At 47.6% G+C, this 15702-nt stretch overlaps 1 protein-coding gene across 2 annotated transcripts in view; it reads right to left on the bottom strand.

Annotated features, from left to right (window-relative positions):
• The window catches only part of slc2a9l2 (solute carrier family 2 member 9, like 2), an 836356-nt gene that overhangs the window by 150373 nt on the left and 670281 nt on the right, over window positions 1-15702 (bottom strand). For both annotated transcript variants that reach the window (XM_085961684.1, XM_085961676.1), the window contains exons 10-11: window positions 11146-11247; window positions 7177-7252 (exon numbers count right to left, since the gene is read on the bottom strand). In XM_085961684.1, the coding sequence (XP_085817810.1) occupies window positions 7177-7252; window positions 11146-11247 (178 nt within the window). The remainder of the gene's footprint in view (window positions 1-7176; window positions 7253-11145; window positions 11248-15702) is intronic.

The following is a 15702-nucleotide window of genomic DNA, read 5'->3' as shown; positions in this document are numbered from 1 at the left end:
CCTAGGTAGTACATACAAGTTCATTCTTGGGTGTTCTTCACCCCTATCTCTCACCTTGACTCTTATTTTTCCCATGGGGTATACTTCATGCCCCGTGTATGTCTGCAATACGAACTTGGTATCTCTTAAGGGTATGTGTGAGAATAGCCGGTGGTAATCCCCTCGATTTATGACTGATACAGCTGATCCAGTGTCCAACTCCATTTTCACTTGGACTCCAGCTATTTTTAGCATGACCCAGATAGTTTGTAGGTCAGCTTCCTTACTCACATGGTGGATACTCAGACTACCCAGCTCCTGGCCGTTTGGATCTGAGTCTGGATTCTGTTCGTCTGAACTCTTCTCAGCCCCCTTGTATACCTTGTTGTACTTTTCTTGTGATGGCTTCCTTTGGTTGTTGGTCTTCTTCCCTGACCGGCATACCTTAGCGATGTGACCCAGTTTGCCACATTTCCTACATTCTTGGTTCTTAAACCAGCATTGATTCTGGTCGTGTGTTGTCTTCCCACAACGATAGCATTTTGTTGTACTCGAGGTAATTTGGTCCACCCCGAGCGCCGCCGCCTTTAGTTGCATTTCCGCCGTTCCTTTCGCTGCGGCTTTGTGTGATGCGGCTATAAGGACAGCCCTGTCAAGTGTAAGGTCGTTCTCTTCTAGTAGGCGCTTTTGCGTCCCTCCCTTGGACAATCCGCCTACGAACTTGTCTTGCAGTGCCTCTGTCAGATTCCCTCCGAACTGGCAGTATTTCGCTAGCCTACGCAGTTCGACCAAGTATTCTGCGTTGTTTTCGTCTTTCCGTTGCGTTCTTGCATAGAATTTGAATCGTTCAGCCAACATCAACAGTGTGGGGTTCAAGTGGTCCTTCAGAACAACCACAATCTCTTCGAAAGACTGATCCGCCGGTTTAGCTGGTGCTAGTAAATCCTTCAAGAGCCCGTATGTCTTTGCGCCCATCGAGTTTAACAATGTTATCGCCTTGTCGTCTTCCTCTATTTTGTTGGCTTCACAATAGATCTCGATGCGTTCCACGTACGTGGCCCAGTCTTCTATTTCAGAATTAAAGTCGTTAATATTCCCTCGCTTAGGCATTTTTCTTCCCTTGGGAGCAGCACCAGTACTTCTTTAAGTATTCTTATTTATTTGTTTGTTTCTAAGATGGCGGTTTTCCCGCGAAAATGGCGGTTTCCCGCTCTTCCTTTCTCGCCCCGCCCACTTCAATGGCGGTTTCCCGCTTCTGGCGTCTTCTCCGCCTAATGGCGGCTTCCCGCGTTTCTTCCCGGTGGAAGGGGTACGCTTCCCCCACAGCGGACAGGTTCAGCCGCTGGCTGGCTTCCGCACAGCTCCCCTTACTCGGCTATGTCTTTTCCTCCCGCCCGCACGGCTCTACCGGCGCTGGGTACACCCCGTTAACGGAGGACAGTTCAGCCGCTGGACTGGCTCTCGCGCAGTCTCTCTCTCCGTCCCCGGCTCTGTCGCTCTCTCACCCGCACGTTCGGTGCTACCGGCCCTGGGTACCCCGTTGGTGGAGAACAGTTCAGCCACTGGACTGGCTCTCGCGCAGTCTCTCACCCCGTTTTCGGCTGTGTCTCTCACCCACTCCCGCACGTTCGGTTTTGCCGGCTCTGAGTACCCCGTTGGTGGAGAACAGCTCAGCCGCTGGACTGGCTCCTCGCAGTCTCTCTCTCCGCACCCGGCTCTCACCCGCACGGTTCCCGTTCGCCTCCCCCAGCCCTCTCGCAGACCGGTGTTTCCCTCCCCGGCTGCGGCTGGGTTTCTCTTCCCGCGCCTACTCGCAGGCTCAGCGCTTCGTGGCTGCGGTCGCTGCCCGGATTTTTCCCGCCGATCGCGGTCCGGCTGTCACCCGACGCCGTTGGACCCGACTTTTGGCCGGCACAGCTCCCCCTCGACCGAGGTCGAGTGCTCTGCCCTTATCCTCCGGATACTTCTACACCTTCCCCTACTCACAGTCTCTTCGGCCGCCTTGTTCCCTGCTGATCGGCTCACTCCGCACCGTGGTAGAAGGGTAGTCAGTGCCTGTTGCTAATGGAAGCTTTTGTTGCTAAAGTCTTCCACCTTTCTCCTGCTGCAGCCTCGTGTTTTCTTCCAGCAGCACGACGAGGGCGGTTGCCTCTCTTCGACGCTCTTCTTGCTTTGGTAATCTTGCCACAGGGTACGATCGGACTCGTCGCCACTGTAAAGTCTGTGGTTTGTGCAGTTAATAAATACACAGACTTCAGAAGTAACAAACAAAACAGGTCTTTACTATTCGAAGGTCCGGGCGAATCTGCCCCAGAAATCCTGCTACAACACTTATATACTGGTGTGGTCACTATCGGTATTACAGTATACAGAAGCCAAACAAATAGTGCCACACCTAAAGTAGTTCCCTTAAAGGTGAACGGTTACATTCAATAGTTCCCTTAAAGGTAGACGGGTACATACACTACACCCACCATTCCCAATCACCCTCTTCCCAACCACTACCCACTCTTCCCGATCACTACACTTTTCAATCGCTACCCACCATTCCCAATCGTCTCCATTGCAATCACCTCCTTTCCGATCGCCTTCCTTCCTCCTTCTCCTCTTTGGGACTCTTCTGCCCCTTTAAATACATAAACTCCTCTTCTGATGCCGCCGAGGCAATCCAGCTGCAGCATTGCCAGGATTTTCCTGCCTTGCAGCGGTCGTTTCTCGCTTGGTGGTGGGGATCCTGACGGGAGCCAACCCTGTATCCATAATAACCCCCAACCCAGGAAAATGTCAGTATTGGAAAGACGGCTGGAAATTCAGCCCCGCTGCTACCAAGAAATTTCAGGCTGTGCTGTCTATCCACAGAACACTGTCAATGATAGATAATGCTGTGATTCTATACCACCTTATAATTCTGTTATAATACTCAATGTTAACAGATGAGTTTGTATAATACATTTATATTTAGAAAAACTATGAAAGGCTAAAGCTCTAAAGTCATTTTCTTCTGGCTGCTTTCAGATATATCCAAGTTTGTTTACAATATGGTTAATATATGGCTACCTTAATCACATATTTGGTTATGTGTACAGAAAGAAAGACCTCATTACTGGATTTACCACAAATCTATTTTGATTTACCACGGAGGAAGCTACACAACGAAATCAAATGACAGCATGTCAGTCAATACCATAATCAACAACAATTACTGTTGCTGTAACAACTGGAGGCAGAGTTAATTAATACAGGAAATTGGCCAAGGAGCTAAAAAGTAACAGCACTCACAAATCATTCCTGTTATGTGGCAACGGAGGACGTTGAGATAACAAGGAGTGATGTTAAAGCAGAACTGGGTAGTGATAGGCTTTGCTGTTAATGATTTTGGCAACTTCTCTAACCTGTTGGGAGTCATTGGGCTGGATTTTGATACTGGGACGGGCTGGGTTCGTGTAATCTGCATTTCGTGTTAGCCACCCGATTCTAAATCGTTGTGGGAAAATGATGTCATTTTAACTTAATTGGCCAATTGAGTTCCAATGTGTGGGAACCCATGGCCAATTAGTTTTTCCAGTCTGAAAGTTGCCTCCGATGATGTCATCATTGCTGCTGCATTTAAGGTCTGCAACAAGCTTTGCTTCTTCTGCAGACTGCCAAGCTTTTGCCCTTGCTTGTTAGAGGCACCTGCAGGAAGAATGGCCAGCCAGAGACCTAGGTCTGCACCCCGCTTTGATGACTTTGCCCTGCAGGCTTTAGTAGAGGGAGCAAGAGCAAATAAAGAGGTGCTCTTCCCTTCTTCAGGGAGGAAGAAGCCTCCCCAGCAAACCAAGGCTGTGTGGATCCAGGTGGCAGAGGAGGTCAACTCTTTGTCACTAACTCGCAGAACCTGGCTTCAGTGCAGGAAGAGGTTTCATGACCTTATGCGCACTGGAAAAGTGAGTATGAATTTCCCATCGCCCTCAATCTGATCCCCATTGCCTTTCCTCACCAGCACTCAGCTTTAGTAATTTCTTCCTCCACACCCCACTTGACACTGACATCCATGCAACCTTACCCATTCCCTTTCTCTCTATGCTCACATTCACCTAACTATTCGACTATGCAGCCCTCACACTCCCTATCACTGTGATGCAATTACAACTTACAACACACAGGGAGGGCCCTTGGTCTTGCCACCTCACTCCATCTTTGTCTCCTTCTAAGCATCTATGCTATGGATTCTCTACACTCACTCCTTCATTCTCACTCAAACTCCACTTGTCTCCCTCATTGCAGGAAAAGAGAGCTCACAATAAGAGGGAAAGAGCAAGGACAGGAGGAGGGCCACCCTCAGTAGCCCAGCTCACCACCTGGGAGGAGGCGGTCCTGGAGATCGTGGGAGTGGAGGAAGATTCCCAAGTGGGGGACGGACAGACGGGCGCATCACAGCAAGCTGGTGACAGAATAGTTTTCCATCTCTCTCAATGACATTGCATGAGTCGCTGATAATGATTCTGAAGCTCTAACAGATGGACTTATGATCATCCGCGATATGCAATGTGCATGTAACCTTGGCATCACATCTCTGACTCTTTCCTTTACTCCTCCACAGGACCATCGCAAGCACCCGTCCCCACTAGCCAGGAGGAAGAGCCTAAGCATCCAGACTCCTCAGAGGAAGCTGCAACCTCTGAGGGCGCAGCGTCAGCAGAATTCAGCACGCCCAGCACCAGCGCAGACACTCACACCTTGGTGGGACCTTCGCGAGATAGAGTAGAGTTGTCACCTGGTGTATCACAGCTCACAAGTGAGCATCAGCAGATGGTGGAGACCGGGACAGCAGTGGAGAGTCCTTGTCGGATGGCGCAGCACTCTGCCAGCTCGGCTCAGCTGCATGTCGACCCTCTGCCTCTGGGTCCATCCATAAGATCAGCGGTGCTGGAACTCCAGGAACAGATGCAGGAGTCTCTGGCAAATGGAGGAATCCATAGCGAACATGAGCAGAGCCTTTGTGGAGTCATTGGTGCATGAACGCATCACCATGGAAAGGATGGCAACCTCCATGGAGGTGATAAGTCGCCAGAGTGCAGAAAACATGGTGAGTGTTCAGAATAGAATGACATCTCTTGAGGAGCGATGGGCATCTATTGAACAGAGAAACCAGACCTTCATGGAAGTCCTTCTGAGTAGGATTGCCAGCGCAGACACGGGTCCCCATGGCCCCCTGATGTGCTGCAAGGTGCTCTCAAGCCACTTGCAAGCGCTGAGGGGGACCTGACCCATGAGAGGGAAGTTGGTGGCAGACATCAAGGAAGTGGGGGCTCCTCTCCAAGTGCTCGCACTTCCATGCCACTGCAGAGCCCTCGGTCAGAGCCCCACCAGAGTCCACACCCAACTGAGATCGGCGTCTCAGCCCCTGCACAGCCGCAGGAGCAGCAGACTGTTGGCGAGCCCTCACAGGTTCGCAACCCCAGAGGATGCCCGCCAAAGGTGTCGAGACAGGATCAGCAGGAAAGTGAGGCCACAGGGGAAGCACCACGTAGGAGCATGTGTAAGAGAAAGATACTGCACAAATAGTCACAAGGGTAGTCACTTGGGTGAAATTTGTTGTTTTATGTTAAAAAGTCATCAGATGGTTACTGTAAATAAAAAATTTGATGGCTACCGCTGCAGTTGTGGCGTGTGTCATTTCGCTAATGGGTCTTCCACATTGAGGGCTTAGGATTACTTGGTATATGCCTCAGTTGAGGAAGCGCTCAGTGAAGGTGGCGAGAGGAGTTTCCCAGGAGGTCACACTGGAGATGGGTGTCAGGCTCCAAACTTCCACAGCTGTGGTTATGCCTTCTAAAAATTACCCCAGACCTGAGACAACAAAGTCCTGCCACCTGCAAATGATGGCTGATCAAATATCCTATTTAATGGTGGAGCTGCAGCGAATAGTCAGCAATCCAATTGTGCTCCCGCCAGGTTTCACCTCGTGTTTCAGAGCAGGTGTGCTTCACGTCGGAACAGGGTTAAAATCACCAAGGCCTATCAAAATGGCATTATAGAGGCAATTTAGTGCTTGTTAAGGGCCTGAATGGCCTATCCCGCCTCTTGGAGGCGGGACGGAGACGGGACCAGTAGACAGGATTTAATGAAAATTGCTTGGAGGCTGGATGGAGGCGGGGTTGGGCCTGCCTGCTAGTTTTTGCAATTTTAACCCCCCCACATGCCTCCAATCCCACCTGAACGGCCCGATGAAAATTGAGCCCATTGTGTACACCCATTGCCCATGCAAAATAATGTAGCTGTTTAAGAAGGTACAAAACTTGATTTCACACACTTTACCAAGGGTGCATTTACAGTGTCTGAGACCAGCAGCTAGAGAATTGGTTCCAAACTTACAGCACCTGGATCATACTGTGATGTGGAATCTCTACTTGCAACATCAGGGGTAATTTTCTCAGTGCACTCTGGTGGCAGATGAGGTTCTCTCCCACCTCCCCTGCCAGCTCATACTCATGAAAATAACCCTCTCTAACTTACCTTTTCTCTTTCAGGTGCTGATGAGCCTGCTGTGTATTTACAGAAGGTTCTGTTTTTATTTCACCTTGTGTCTACTCCAAATCAAGTTGTCTCGCCCAGGAGTAGCCTCAATGGATGAGGGCTTATACTTGTGTGCAGGTGTCCATTCCCAGCTATTCATTTTTAAATGTCTGCGAGCACATTCTCAAAATATTTAAAACAACTTTTTATAAGTTTATAAATTGCGCAGGATCTCTAGGCTCACACTTTACTGGAGTTATATTCCACACGATGCCAAGCCCAAGTGATGTGAGAATGTCTGTTCCAAGGAATCTCGCATCACTTTCCTCCACAGTCAGGGTGAGACTGGACTGTACAGTTATACATCCTGAATTTCCATGGTGTTCTCCTAATCTCCCACTGTAACTTCAGTGGAGGATCGGCGGAAACCGTGGAGAAATGGTGCAATCAGCCATTTTTAGCCTCTTACACCATTTCTCCGGGGGGGTTCTTTGATCCCCTGCCGGAGATCCCCTGCAGAAATTCCAGGCAATATTGTCATTTTTGCTTCAGTCAAAAGTGGAAAGCAAAGCAAAAGTAACAATATAGCTGCACCCCAACAGAACAGTGAAAGCTCTTAGCAATCATGCTATATGTATTATTATTATAAATACAGGAAATAATGTGCAGTAACTTTTGTAATATTACTTTAAACTTTACCTGGACCAATGCAGAACGATGCTATTACACCAAGAATGGAGAACACGCTCACATAAGACATCCAGGAAACTTTGTTCTGTAGAATAAATATACAGGTCCAAGTTATATAATCACAATGTCAAGAATCCCAGTCACATATTATGGTACACATTTTCTAAAATCTTCAGAAAATGATTACAGTGCAACATACCTTCAAATCAAGAACACTGACACTCTACTGTTAATCACTGGTATTATAACAGGTCTAATGCCTAGTATAAGTATACATTGTTCAGGAAAGTCTGGATGATATTTATCACTTTGAGAAAAGTCGGAGCAAGACTTACTGGGGCTTGCGTCATTGAAAAGAGCAGCTGTGCATCAGTCAAGCAGCCCTATTGTAGAGAGCATCTTGGAGGAAAGGTTATAGCGAGTAAAGGAGTCATTTCTTTTGAGTTACGTTTGGAAAAAAAAATTGGCAAAAAAGTTCTCTATATATTGTTAAACTTTCAGAGTCCAGAGCCCTTTTTGTACTTTCTAGCAATGGGAGATAATTCATAAACACACAAGGTCTCTGGGGTAGTGCAGTGGCTGTCATTGCATTGTTAACTTTTGTTCTGACAACTTTAAGAATAATTCTTCACCTTTTCCCTCTATTTATTCCCCTTACTCCTTATGTATTTCTTCAAGTCTCCTGAATTGCCATGGAAATTTATGAATTGATTAGCAGACAGTTATTTAAATTACATTTGGAAATCTAATGTCAGTGTAAAAGTAACAGCAACAATTATACTCCCTGAATCATTGAAATGTCTTCATTACGTTGGTGTATGAATCAGGGTCCAAACTTGCAAGAAGCAGCAATCCACGTACTGAATTTTATGTTTGGCCATATTTATCCTTCTAGTGCTTTATAGGGGATAATTTTGCCAATGGAGCGCTTTTGGAGGCGGGACTCCCACTTGTCGGGTTTCAGTCCCGCCTCCATCAACTTCTGGCCAACCCACGCTATTTTCCCTTGATTGACCTTGTTAAACCCACCCAGAGGGTTTAGCAGGTCAATTAAGGGAAAGCCAGTTACAGAGAACGTCAACATATGACGTTTCATCTGTCAAAGATTTTTGACAGATGAATTATCATCGTTTGACAGTTCTGTGAAGCTGTCAAACAGTGACATTCTCTGTAGTTGAATTCAAGACCTCATCAAACATCTTTCTTTTGCAGAAATTAGATGGTTGTTGCATTGGAGAATGCAACGGCCATCTGTCATCTGTACCGCGGAGGTGCAAGACTCTCCACATACCCAACGATTGAAGCCTGCAGGAAGAAACAAAGGTAAGTACACTTTTTCTAACACTTTGCACTTACCTCAGATACTCAGCTCTCCACACTTGCACCCATCACTCACCTCCACTGCACACTTTTGGACCCCGCAGACCCACTACTCATCTAGCTGACCTGGCAGGTTTCGGAGCCTTCGGGAAGCCTGCACTTGTGTGGGCAAAAAGGGGATAATCCTCTTATCTGCCTGTTAACTACCAGTTAACAGGCAGTTAAGTAGCTTTAATCCCTTCCCACCTCCAAGGAGACAGAACCCAGCGCGGGCCGGCTACCCACCTCCTGGCAAGATGGCATGGAGGTGGGTTGGGGCGGGTTGGGCACCCGCCCCCAAATTCTGCCATTTTCCCAGCAGTCCTGCCTCCATACCTGCCTCCCCAGGGCTGGCAAAATCACCCCCAAAGTTGCAATTTCTGGAATGGTTCAATGGGGTAACATTGTTAAACTCAGTAAAATGTACAAGAAAATTCTCCTGATGATATCATAGCATTTTACCATTTAACGAAGATATATATTTTTTTAAAGCAACCAGTATATGCAAGAAGAATGTCATATGTCAGATTCTCACAGTAACAGTGAATGCTCAGTACAATAGCAAAATACTGCGGATGCTGGAATCCGAAACAAAAACAGAAAATGCTGGAAACACTCAGCAGGCCAGGCAGCATCCGTGGAGAGAGAAACAGAGTCAGCATTTTCAGTGAATGCTTAGTGGTGTGCACCTGCCCACAATTCCTAGCGACATAGAGCATGAAATTAGTCTGAACTGTAGATTTGGATTTGGAATATTACTATCAAAAAAATCTAGGAATTATTTTCAGATTCTCCAATTATCATAAATATATAAGGCTGTCCAGTGAAAGGGGCTTGGCCCTAATGATTCTGAAGCAATGGTTCTTTGATATATTTTGATAAAACTGCTATATAGATCAAGAATGAAAGCACTGCTACATAACAATATAATGTAATGAATGTGGAAGGTCTGCACACTAAACTTAAAATCATTGCAGTATAAGAAATATTGTTTAGCTTTGTTCGAGTTTTTCAGGCATAATGTTTTGTCTGTTTGATTCCTTTTCACATGCTTGACTAATATCCTTCTTCTCTTCTTAGGCAGTCCCTCGGAACCAAGGATGACTTGCTTCCACATTAAAAATGAGTTCTCGGGTGACTGATGGGTCCAATTCGGGACCTACAGTCTCTTTCACAGGTGGGGCAGACCGGTGGTTGAAGGGGCGGGTGGGTGGGATGCTTGGGTTGATCTGCGTTCCATGCGCTTGGCTTCCGCTTGCTCCCGGCGAAGAGACTCGAGGTATCCAACACCTTCCCGGATGCTTCTCCTCCACTTTGTGCAGTCTTGGGCCAGGGATTCCCAGGTGTTGGTGGGGATGTTGCACTTTTTCAAGGAGGCTTTGAGGGTATCCTTGAAGCGTTTCCTCTGCCCACCTGAGGCTCACTTGCCATGTCAGAGCTCCGAGTAGAGCAATTGTTTTGGGAGTCTCGTATTGGGTATGCGGACGATGTGACCCGTCCACCGGAGCTGATTGAGCGTGGTCAAAGCTTCGATGCTGGGGATGTTAGCCTGAGCGAGAACACTGACGTTGGTGTGCCTATCCTGCCAATGGATTTGCAGGATCTTACGGAGGCAGCATTGGTGGTACCTCTCCAGTGCTTTGAGGTGCCTGCTGTACATGGTCCATGTCTCTGAGGCATACAGGAGGGCGGGTATTACTACTGCTCTGTAGACCATGAGCTTGGTGCCAGGTTTGAGGCCCTGGTCTTCAAACATTCTCTTCCTCAGGCGAACGAAGGCTGCACTGGCACACTGAAGGCGGTGTTGGACTTCGTCATCGACATCTGCCCTTGTTGACAGTAGGCTCCCGAGGTATAGAAAGTGGTCCACATTGTCCAAGGCCTTGTCATGGATTTTGATAATCAGTGGACAGTACTGTGTGGCGGGGGCAGGTTGGTAGAGGACCTTTGTCTTACGGATGTTTAGAGTAAGGCCCATGCTCTTACGCTTCGATGAAGGTGCTAATGATGGTTTGGAGTTTGCATGGTATACAGCCCTGTACACACCTTTCCTACATTTTCTGACATACCTAAGTCAGTTATGAAAAACACTAGATTATAGTTGCTGCCATCTTATGTGTTGGATTATACATTATATACACAGTGTATTATCCAATAGCAGTGATCAAGTCAAGACTTAAAAAAATGTGAATGCTGATAATCTGAAATTTATTTCTTTTTAAAAAAATTGCTAAAATTCACATCAGGTCAGTTACCAGCTCATTTTCAGATGAGACCCTTCATTCAACTAGAAAGGTCAGGAGGAGATGCCCTTTTTGGACTGACACAAAACCTTGGCAGTTTTAGACAAGGGTTGCAAATCAAGAGTACAAATATGCTAACTTTTGACATAGTCACCTAATGGGCGTTAATAGCCTGTAAAGCAGGAAAGAGGTGTAAAGAGCTGTATACCATTCAAGGTCATCTTAATCAGGAAGGTGAAAAGGGCTCAGGAAGCCAAAGGTGAAATAAACACCTTCAAAGTACAAGAGAGAGCAATGGAATATGCATGAGAAGATCCAATAGGAAAGTTGTGGAGACCGCCAGGGTTTGATAAAGGTGATATTTGAATTTATATACCTGTAGATTAAGCGAAACTGTGAGCAGCCCAAAGAACAGTGACATGAAACTAAATCCACTAATGAGAAGGGACCGTCGGCCGAGTCGTTCAATGGTCAAGCCCTGAAAAAGAGAATTAAAACAAATCTTCAACTTCGATTGTTTTTTAAATACCACTGGTACATTACAAAAATAGGTTATATACTTTTCACAGACTAATATCTAGAACTAGAACTAAGCAAGTCACAGTTAGGATAGGTAAGTTACAGAGAAGCAAGGCTAGTGTGCCCTCTGTCTCATGCATCATCGCCAAAGGCTAAATTAGGAAGAAAAATATTGTTTGAACTACAGACTAGAAATTACTGCTTCTGATATTAGCTGACACACTCCTAACACATGTGTAAGCAATCCTCTGTATGCTATTTTAGCTCGGGCAGTACACCATTAAAATAAACAGGTTAACACTGGGGGGGCCATGAAAATATAATAGTCACTAATAAATTCAATAAAGAATTCAGGAAAAATGTCTTTACCCAGAGGATGGTTAGAATATGGCACTTGCTACCACATGGAGCAGTTGAGGCGAGTAGCATATATGCCTTTAAGGGGAAGCTAGATAAGTACATGAGGGAAAAGGAATAGAAGGACATGCTGATGGGGTTAGATGAAGTAAGGTGGGGGGAGGCTCGTGTGCAGCATAAACACCGGCACAGACCAGTTGGGCCGAATGGCCTGTTGCTGTGCTGTAAATTCTATGTAACACCTCGACTAAAATAGTGGGGAGAGTAATAATATCATATAAATAGGCTGAATGTCGATCCAGTAATATTTCCAGCAGCATATCGGCCTACCATCACAGAAGCCAGTCTTCAGCCAATTCGATTCACTCCACGTGATATCAAGAAACAGCTGAGTGCACTGGATACAGCAAAGACTATGGGCCCTGACAACATCCCGGCTATCGTACTGAAGACTTGTGCTCCAGAACTAGCCTCGCCTCTAGCCAAGCTATTCCAGTACAGCTACAACACTGGCATCTATCCAACAATGTGGAAAACTGCCCAGGTATGCCCTGTCCACAAAAAGCAGGACAAATCCAACCCGGCCAATTACCGCCCCATCAGTCCACTCTCAATCATCAGCAAAGTGATGGAAGGTGTCATCGACAGTGCTTTCAAGCGGCACTTACTCACCAATAACCTGCTCACTGCTGCCAAGTTTGGGTTCTGCCAAGACCACTCGGCTCCCGACCTCATTACAGCCTTGGTCAAAACATGGACAAAGGAGCTGAATTCCAGGGGTGAGGTGAGAGTGACTGCCCTTGACATCAAGGCAGCATTTGACCGAGTCTGGAATCAAGGAACCCTAGTAAAACTGAAGTCAAAGGGAATCAGGGGGAAAACACTCCACTGGCTGGAGTCATACCTAGCATAAAGGAAGATGGTTGTGGTGGTTGAAGGTCAATCATCACAGCCGCAGGACATCGCTGCAGGAGTTCCTCAGGGCAGTGTCCTGGGCCCAACCATCTTCAACTGCTTCATCAATGACCTTCCCTCCAACATAATGTCAGAAATGGGGATGTTCGCTGATGACTGCACAGTGTTCAGCACCATTTGCAACTCCTCAGATAATGAAGCAGTCCATGCCCGCATGCAACAAGACCTGGACGACGTTCAGGCTTGGGCTGATAAGTGGCAGGTAACATTCGCGCCACAGAAATGCCAGGCAATGATTATCTCCAACAAGCGAGAGTCTAACCACCTCCCCTTGACATTCAATGGCATTACCATCGCCGAATCCCTCACTAGCAACATCCTGGGGGTCACCATTAACCAGAAACTTAACTGGACCAGCCACATAAATACTGTGGCAACAAGAGCAGGTCAGAGGCTAGGTATTCTGCGGCGAGTGTCTCACCTCCTGCCTCCCCAAAACCTTTACACCATCTACAAGGCACAAGTAAGGAGTGTGATGGAATACTCTCCACTTGCCTGGATGAGTGCAGCTCCAACAACACTGAAGAAGCTTGACACCATCCAGGACAAAGCAGCCCACTTGATTGGCACCCCATCCACCACCTTAAACATTCACTCCCTCCACAACCGGCATACCGTGGCTGCAGTGTGTACCATCTACAAGATGCACTGCAGCAACTCGCCAAGGCTTCTTCGGCAGCAACTCCCAAACCTTTGACCTCTTCCACCTAGAAGGACAAGGGCAGCAGGTGCATGGAAACAGCACCACCTCCAAGTTCCCCTCCAAGTCACTCACCATCCTGACTTAGAAGTATATCACCGATCCTTCATCGTTGCTGGGTCAAAATCCTGGAACTCCCTCCCTAACAGCACTGTGGGAGTACCTTCACCACACAGACTGCAGCGGTTCAAGAAGGCGATTCACCACCACCTTCTCAAGGACAACTATGGATGGGCAATAAATGCTGGCATTGCCAGCGACGCCCTGATCCCATAAACGAATAAAAAAAAAAGCAATTTATTGCCTTACAGCTAGTAGAAAAGAAAAGCTTGCAAAAAATGTTACTGATGCGAGCTCAGTACAGGCCCCTGTCATGTTTCAGAATTCTGGAGGCTTTCAGTTCTCCAAGTGCAGCAGCATAGCAGGTTTCTTCAAAGTTATTTAGAGATAAAAAGAAAAACTGAATGCTGGAAATGTGAACCACAGTTCCAACCCAAATCAGCAACCTGCCTTTGTTCTTTCACAATCGAACTGACTTGCTGTGCATTTCCAGCACATACTGTTATTTACTCAAAGGTATGACTGTGGAAACAAAGATACCTGATGATTTCCCATTGGTCTTTCTATGAAAAGAAGGCAGCACATGAAGAGCACATGGGCACTGTTGTGCATATTGTTGTTTCAATGTCAGAACACGCTGGAGTAATGTCTCGATGCTGCAGTCACAGGCTCTCGTGTTAGAAACATAGAAACATAGAAGGTAGGAGCAGGAGTAGGCCATTTGGCCCCTCAAGCCTGTTCCGCCATTTAATGAGATCGTGGCTGATCATCCAAATTCAGTACCCTGTCCCTGCTTTCTCCCATATCCCTTGATCCCTTTAGCCTTAAGAAATATATCTAACTCCTTCTTGAATATATTTAATGAATTGGCCTTAACTGCCTTGTGTGGTAGAGAATTCCACAGGTTCACCGCTCTCTGGGTGAAGAAATTCCTCCTCATCTCTGTCCTAAATGGCTTACCCCTTATCCTTAGACCGTGACCCCTGGTTCTGGACTCCCCGTCCATCGGGAACATCCTTCCTGCATCTAGTCTGTTCGGTCCTGTCAGAATTTTATAAGTTTCGATGAGATCCCCTCTCATTCTTCTAAACTCTACCGAATATAAGCCTAATCGACCCAATCTCTCTTCATCCGTCATTCCTGCCATCCCAGGTATCAGTCTGGTGAATCTTCACTGCACTCTCTCCATGGCAAGAACACCCTTCCTCAGACAAGGCGACCAAAACTGCACACAATACTCAAGGTGTGGTCTCACCAAGGCCCTGTACAACTGCACAAGACATCCTTGCTCCTGTTGGAGCCCAATCCCTGATCTGCACTTCCCTTGAGTGCCACATCCCTGCCAGGAGTGTGGGATCGTCGACTAATGGTTATGTTTTGCGGCAGGGCACTAACATCACCTGATGAAAATGAAAATCATTGGCACAATGAAAGTGTGGGATTACTTTTGCACAAACTGGGAACATTATCATCACAAACTTCAGTGTTCCCAGGACAGATAGGGCCTGTCAGCACATGACATCGATAACTGCCTGCCCACAGCACATAAGAGATTTGAAAGGCGTTTTTATCTGTTGTGAAAGAAAGTATGCAGAGAGAAACAAAGTGCAAGGGCAAAACTTTCAACTTCGGCGTATGCGTGAAACTGCCGGTATCAGATCAGCCGACCGTTCTACTCCCCGCCCCATTTTTCTTTCCGTTGACTTCAATGGAAAGGAAAATCAGGCGGGGTGTAGAACAGACGTACGTGTTTTCAGGCCGGGTTTCCCGCAGGCCCTGCCGATTTTACCGGCAAGGCCTAATTTGAATGCGAGGCCTTGGATTCCCGCCTGCAGCCAGCTTGAGAGGCTGGCTGGCTGTGGGTGGGTAGGTCTCAGTTACAAGGGGTTGGTCTGGGGGAGCAATCGCGGGGGGGTGGGTGGGGGGGTCAGGGTTTGGCGGAAGGGGGTCAGGATTAGTGGGAGGGGGGTCGGGATCGGGATGAGGGTTGGGATTGTGGGAGGGGGTTTCAGCCAGGGATCAGGGTTGGTATTGGGAGGGGGAGGGTCGGTGATCTGGGGGAGGGGGCGTTCCAGGGATCGTGGTTGGTATCGGGGGGTGGGGGGTGTCGCCAATCTGGGGGGGGGGCTGTTTCGGCAATCGGGGTGGTGGGGGCAGCCAGGGATTGGGGTTGGTATTGGGGTGGGGGGGGGGTCGGCAATCGGGAGGGGGGAGAGAGGATCGGGGTGGGTTGCAGGATCGGGAGGGAATCGGCAAGCGATGGTGGGGTGATCGGGGATCGGCAGGCAAGCGGGGATCGTGGAAGGCGATCGGGGATCAGAG

This window comes from Somniosus microcephalus, chromosome 2, assembly GCF_052327205.1.
Source record: "Somniosus microcephalus isolate GS21.2 chromosome 2, FLI_Smic_1.0, whole genome shotgun sequence".
In the NCBI taxonomy this organism is placed as follows: Eukaryota; Metazoa; Chordata; class Chondrichthyes; order Squaliformes; family Somniosidae; genus Somniosus; species Somniosus microcephalus.
The sequence above is the reverse complement of the archived record's forward strand: the minus strand, read 5'-3'. Positions and strand labels throughout refer to the sequence as shown.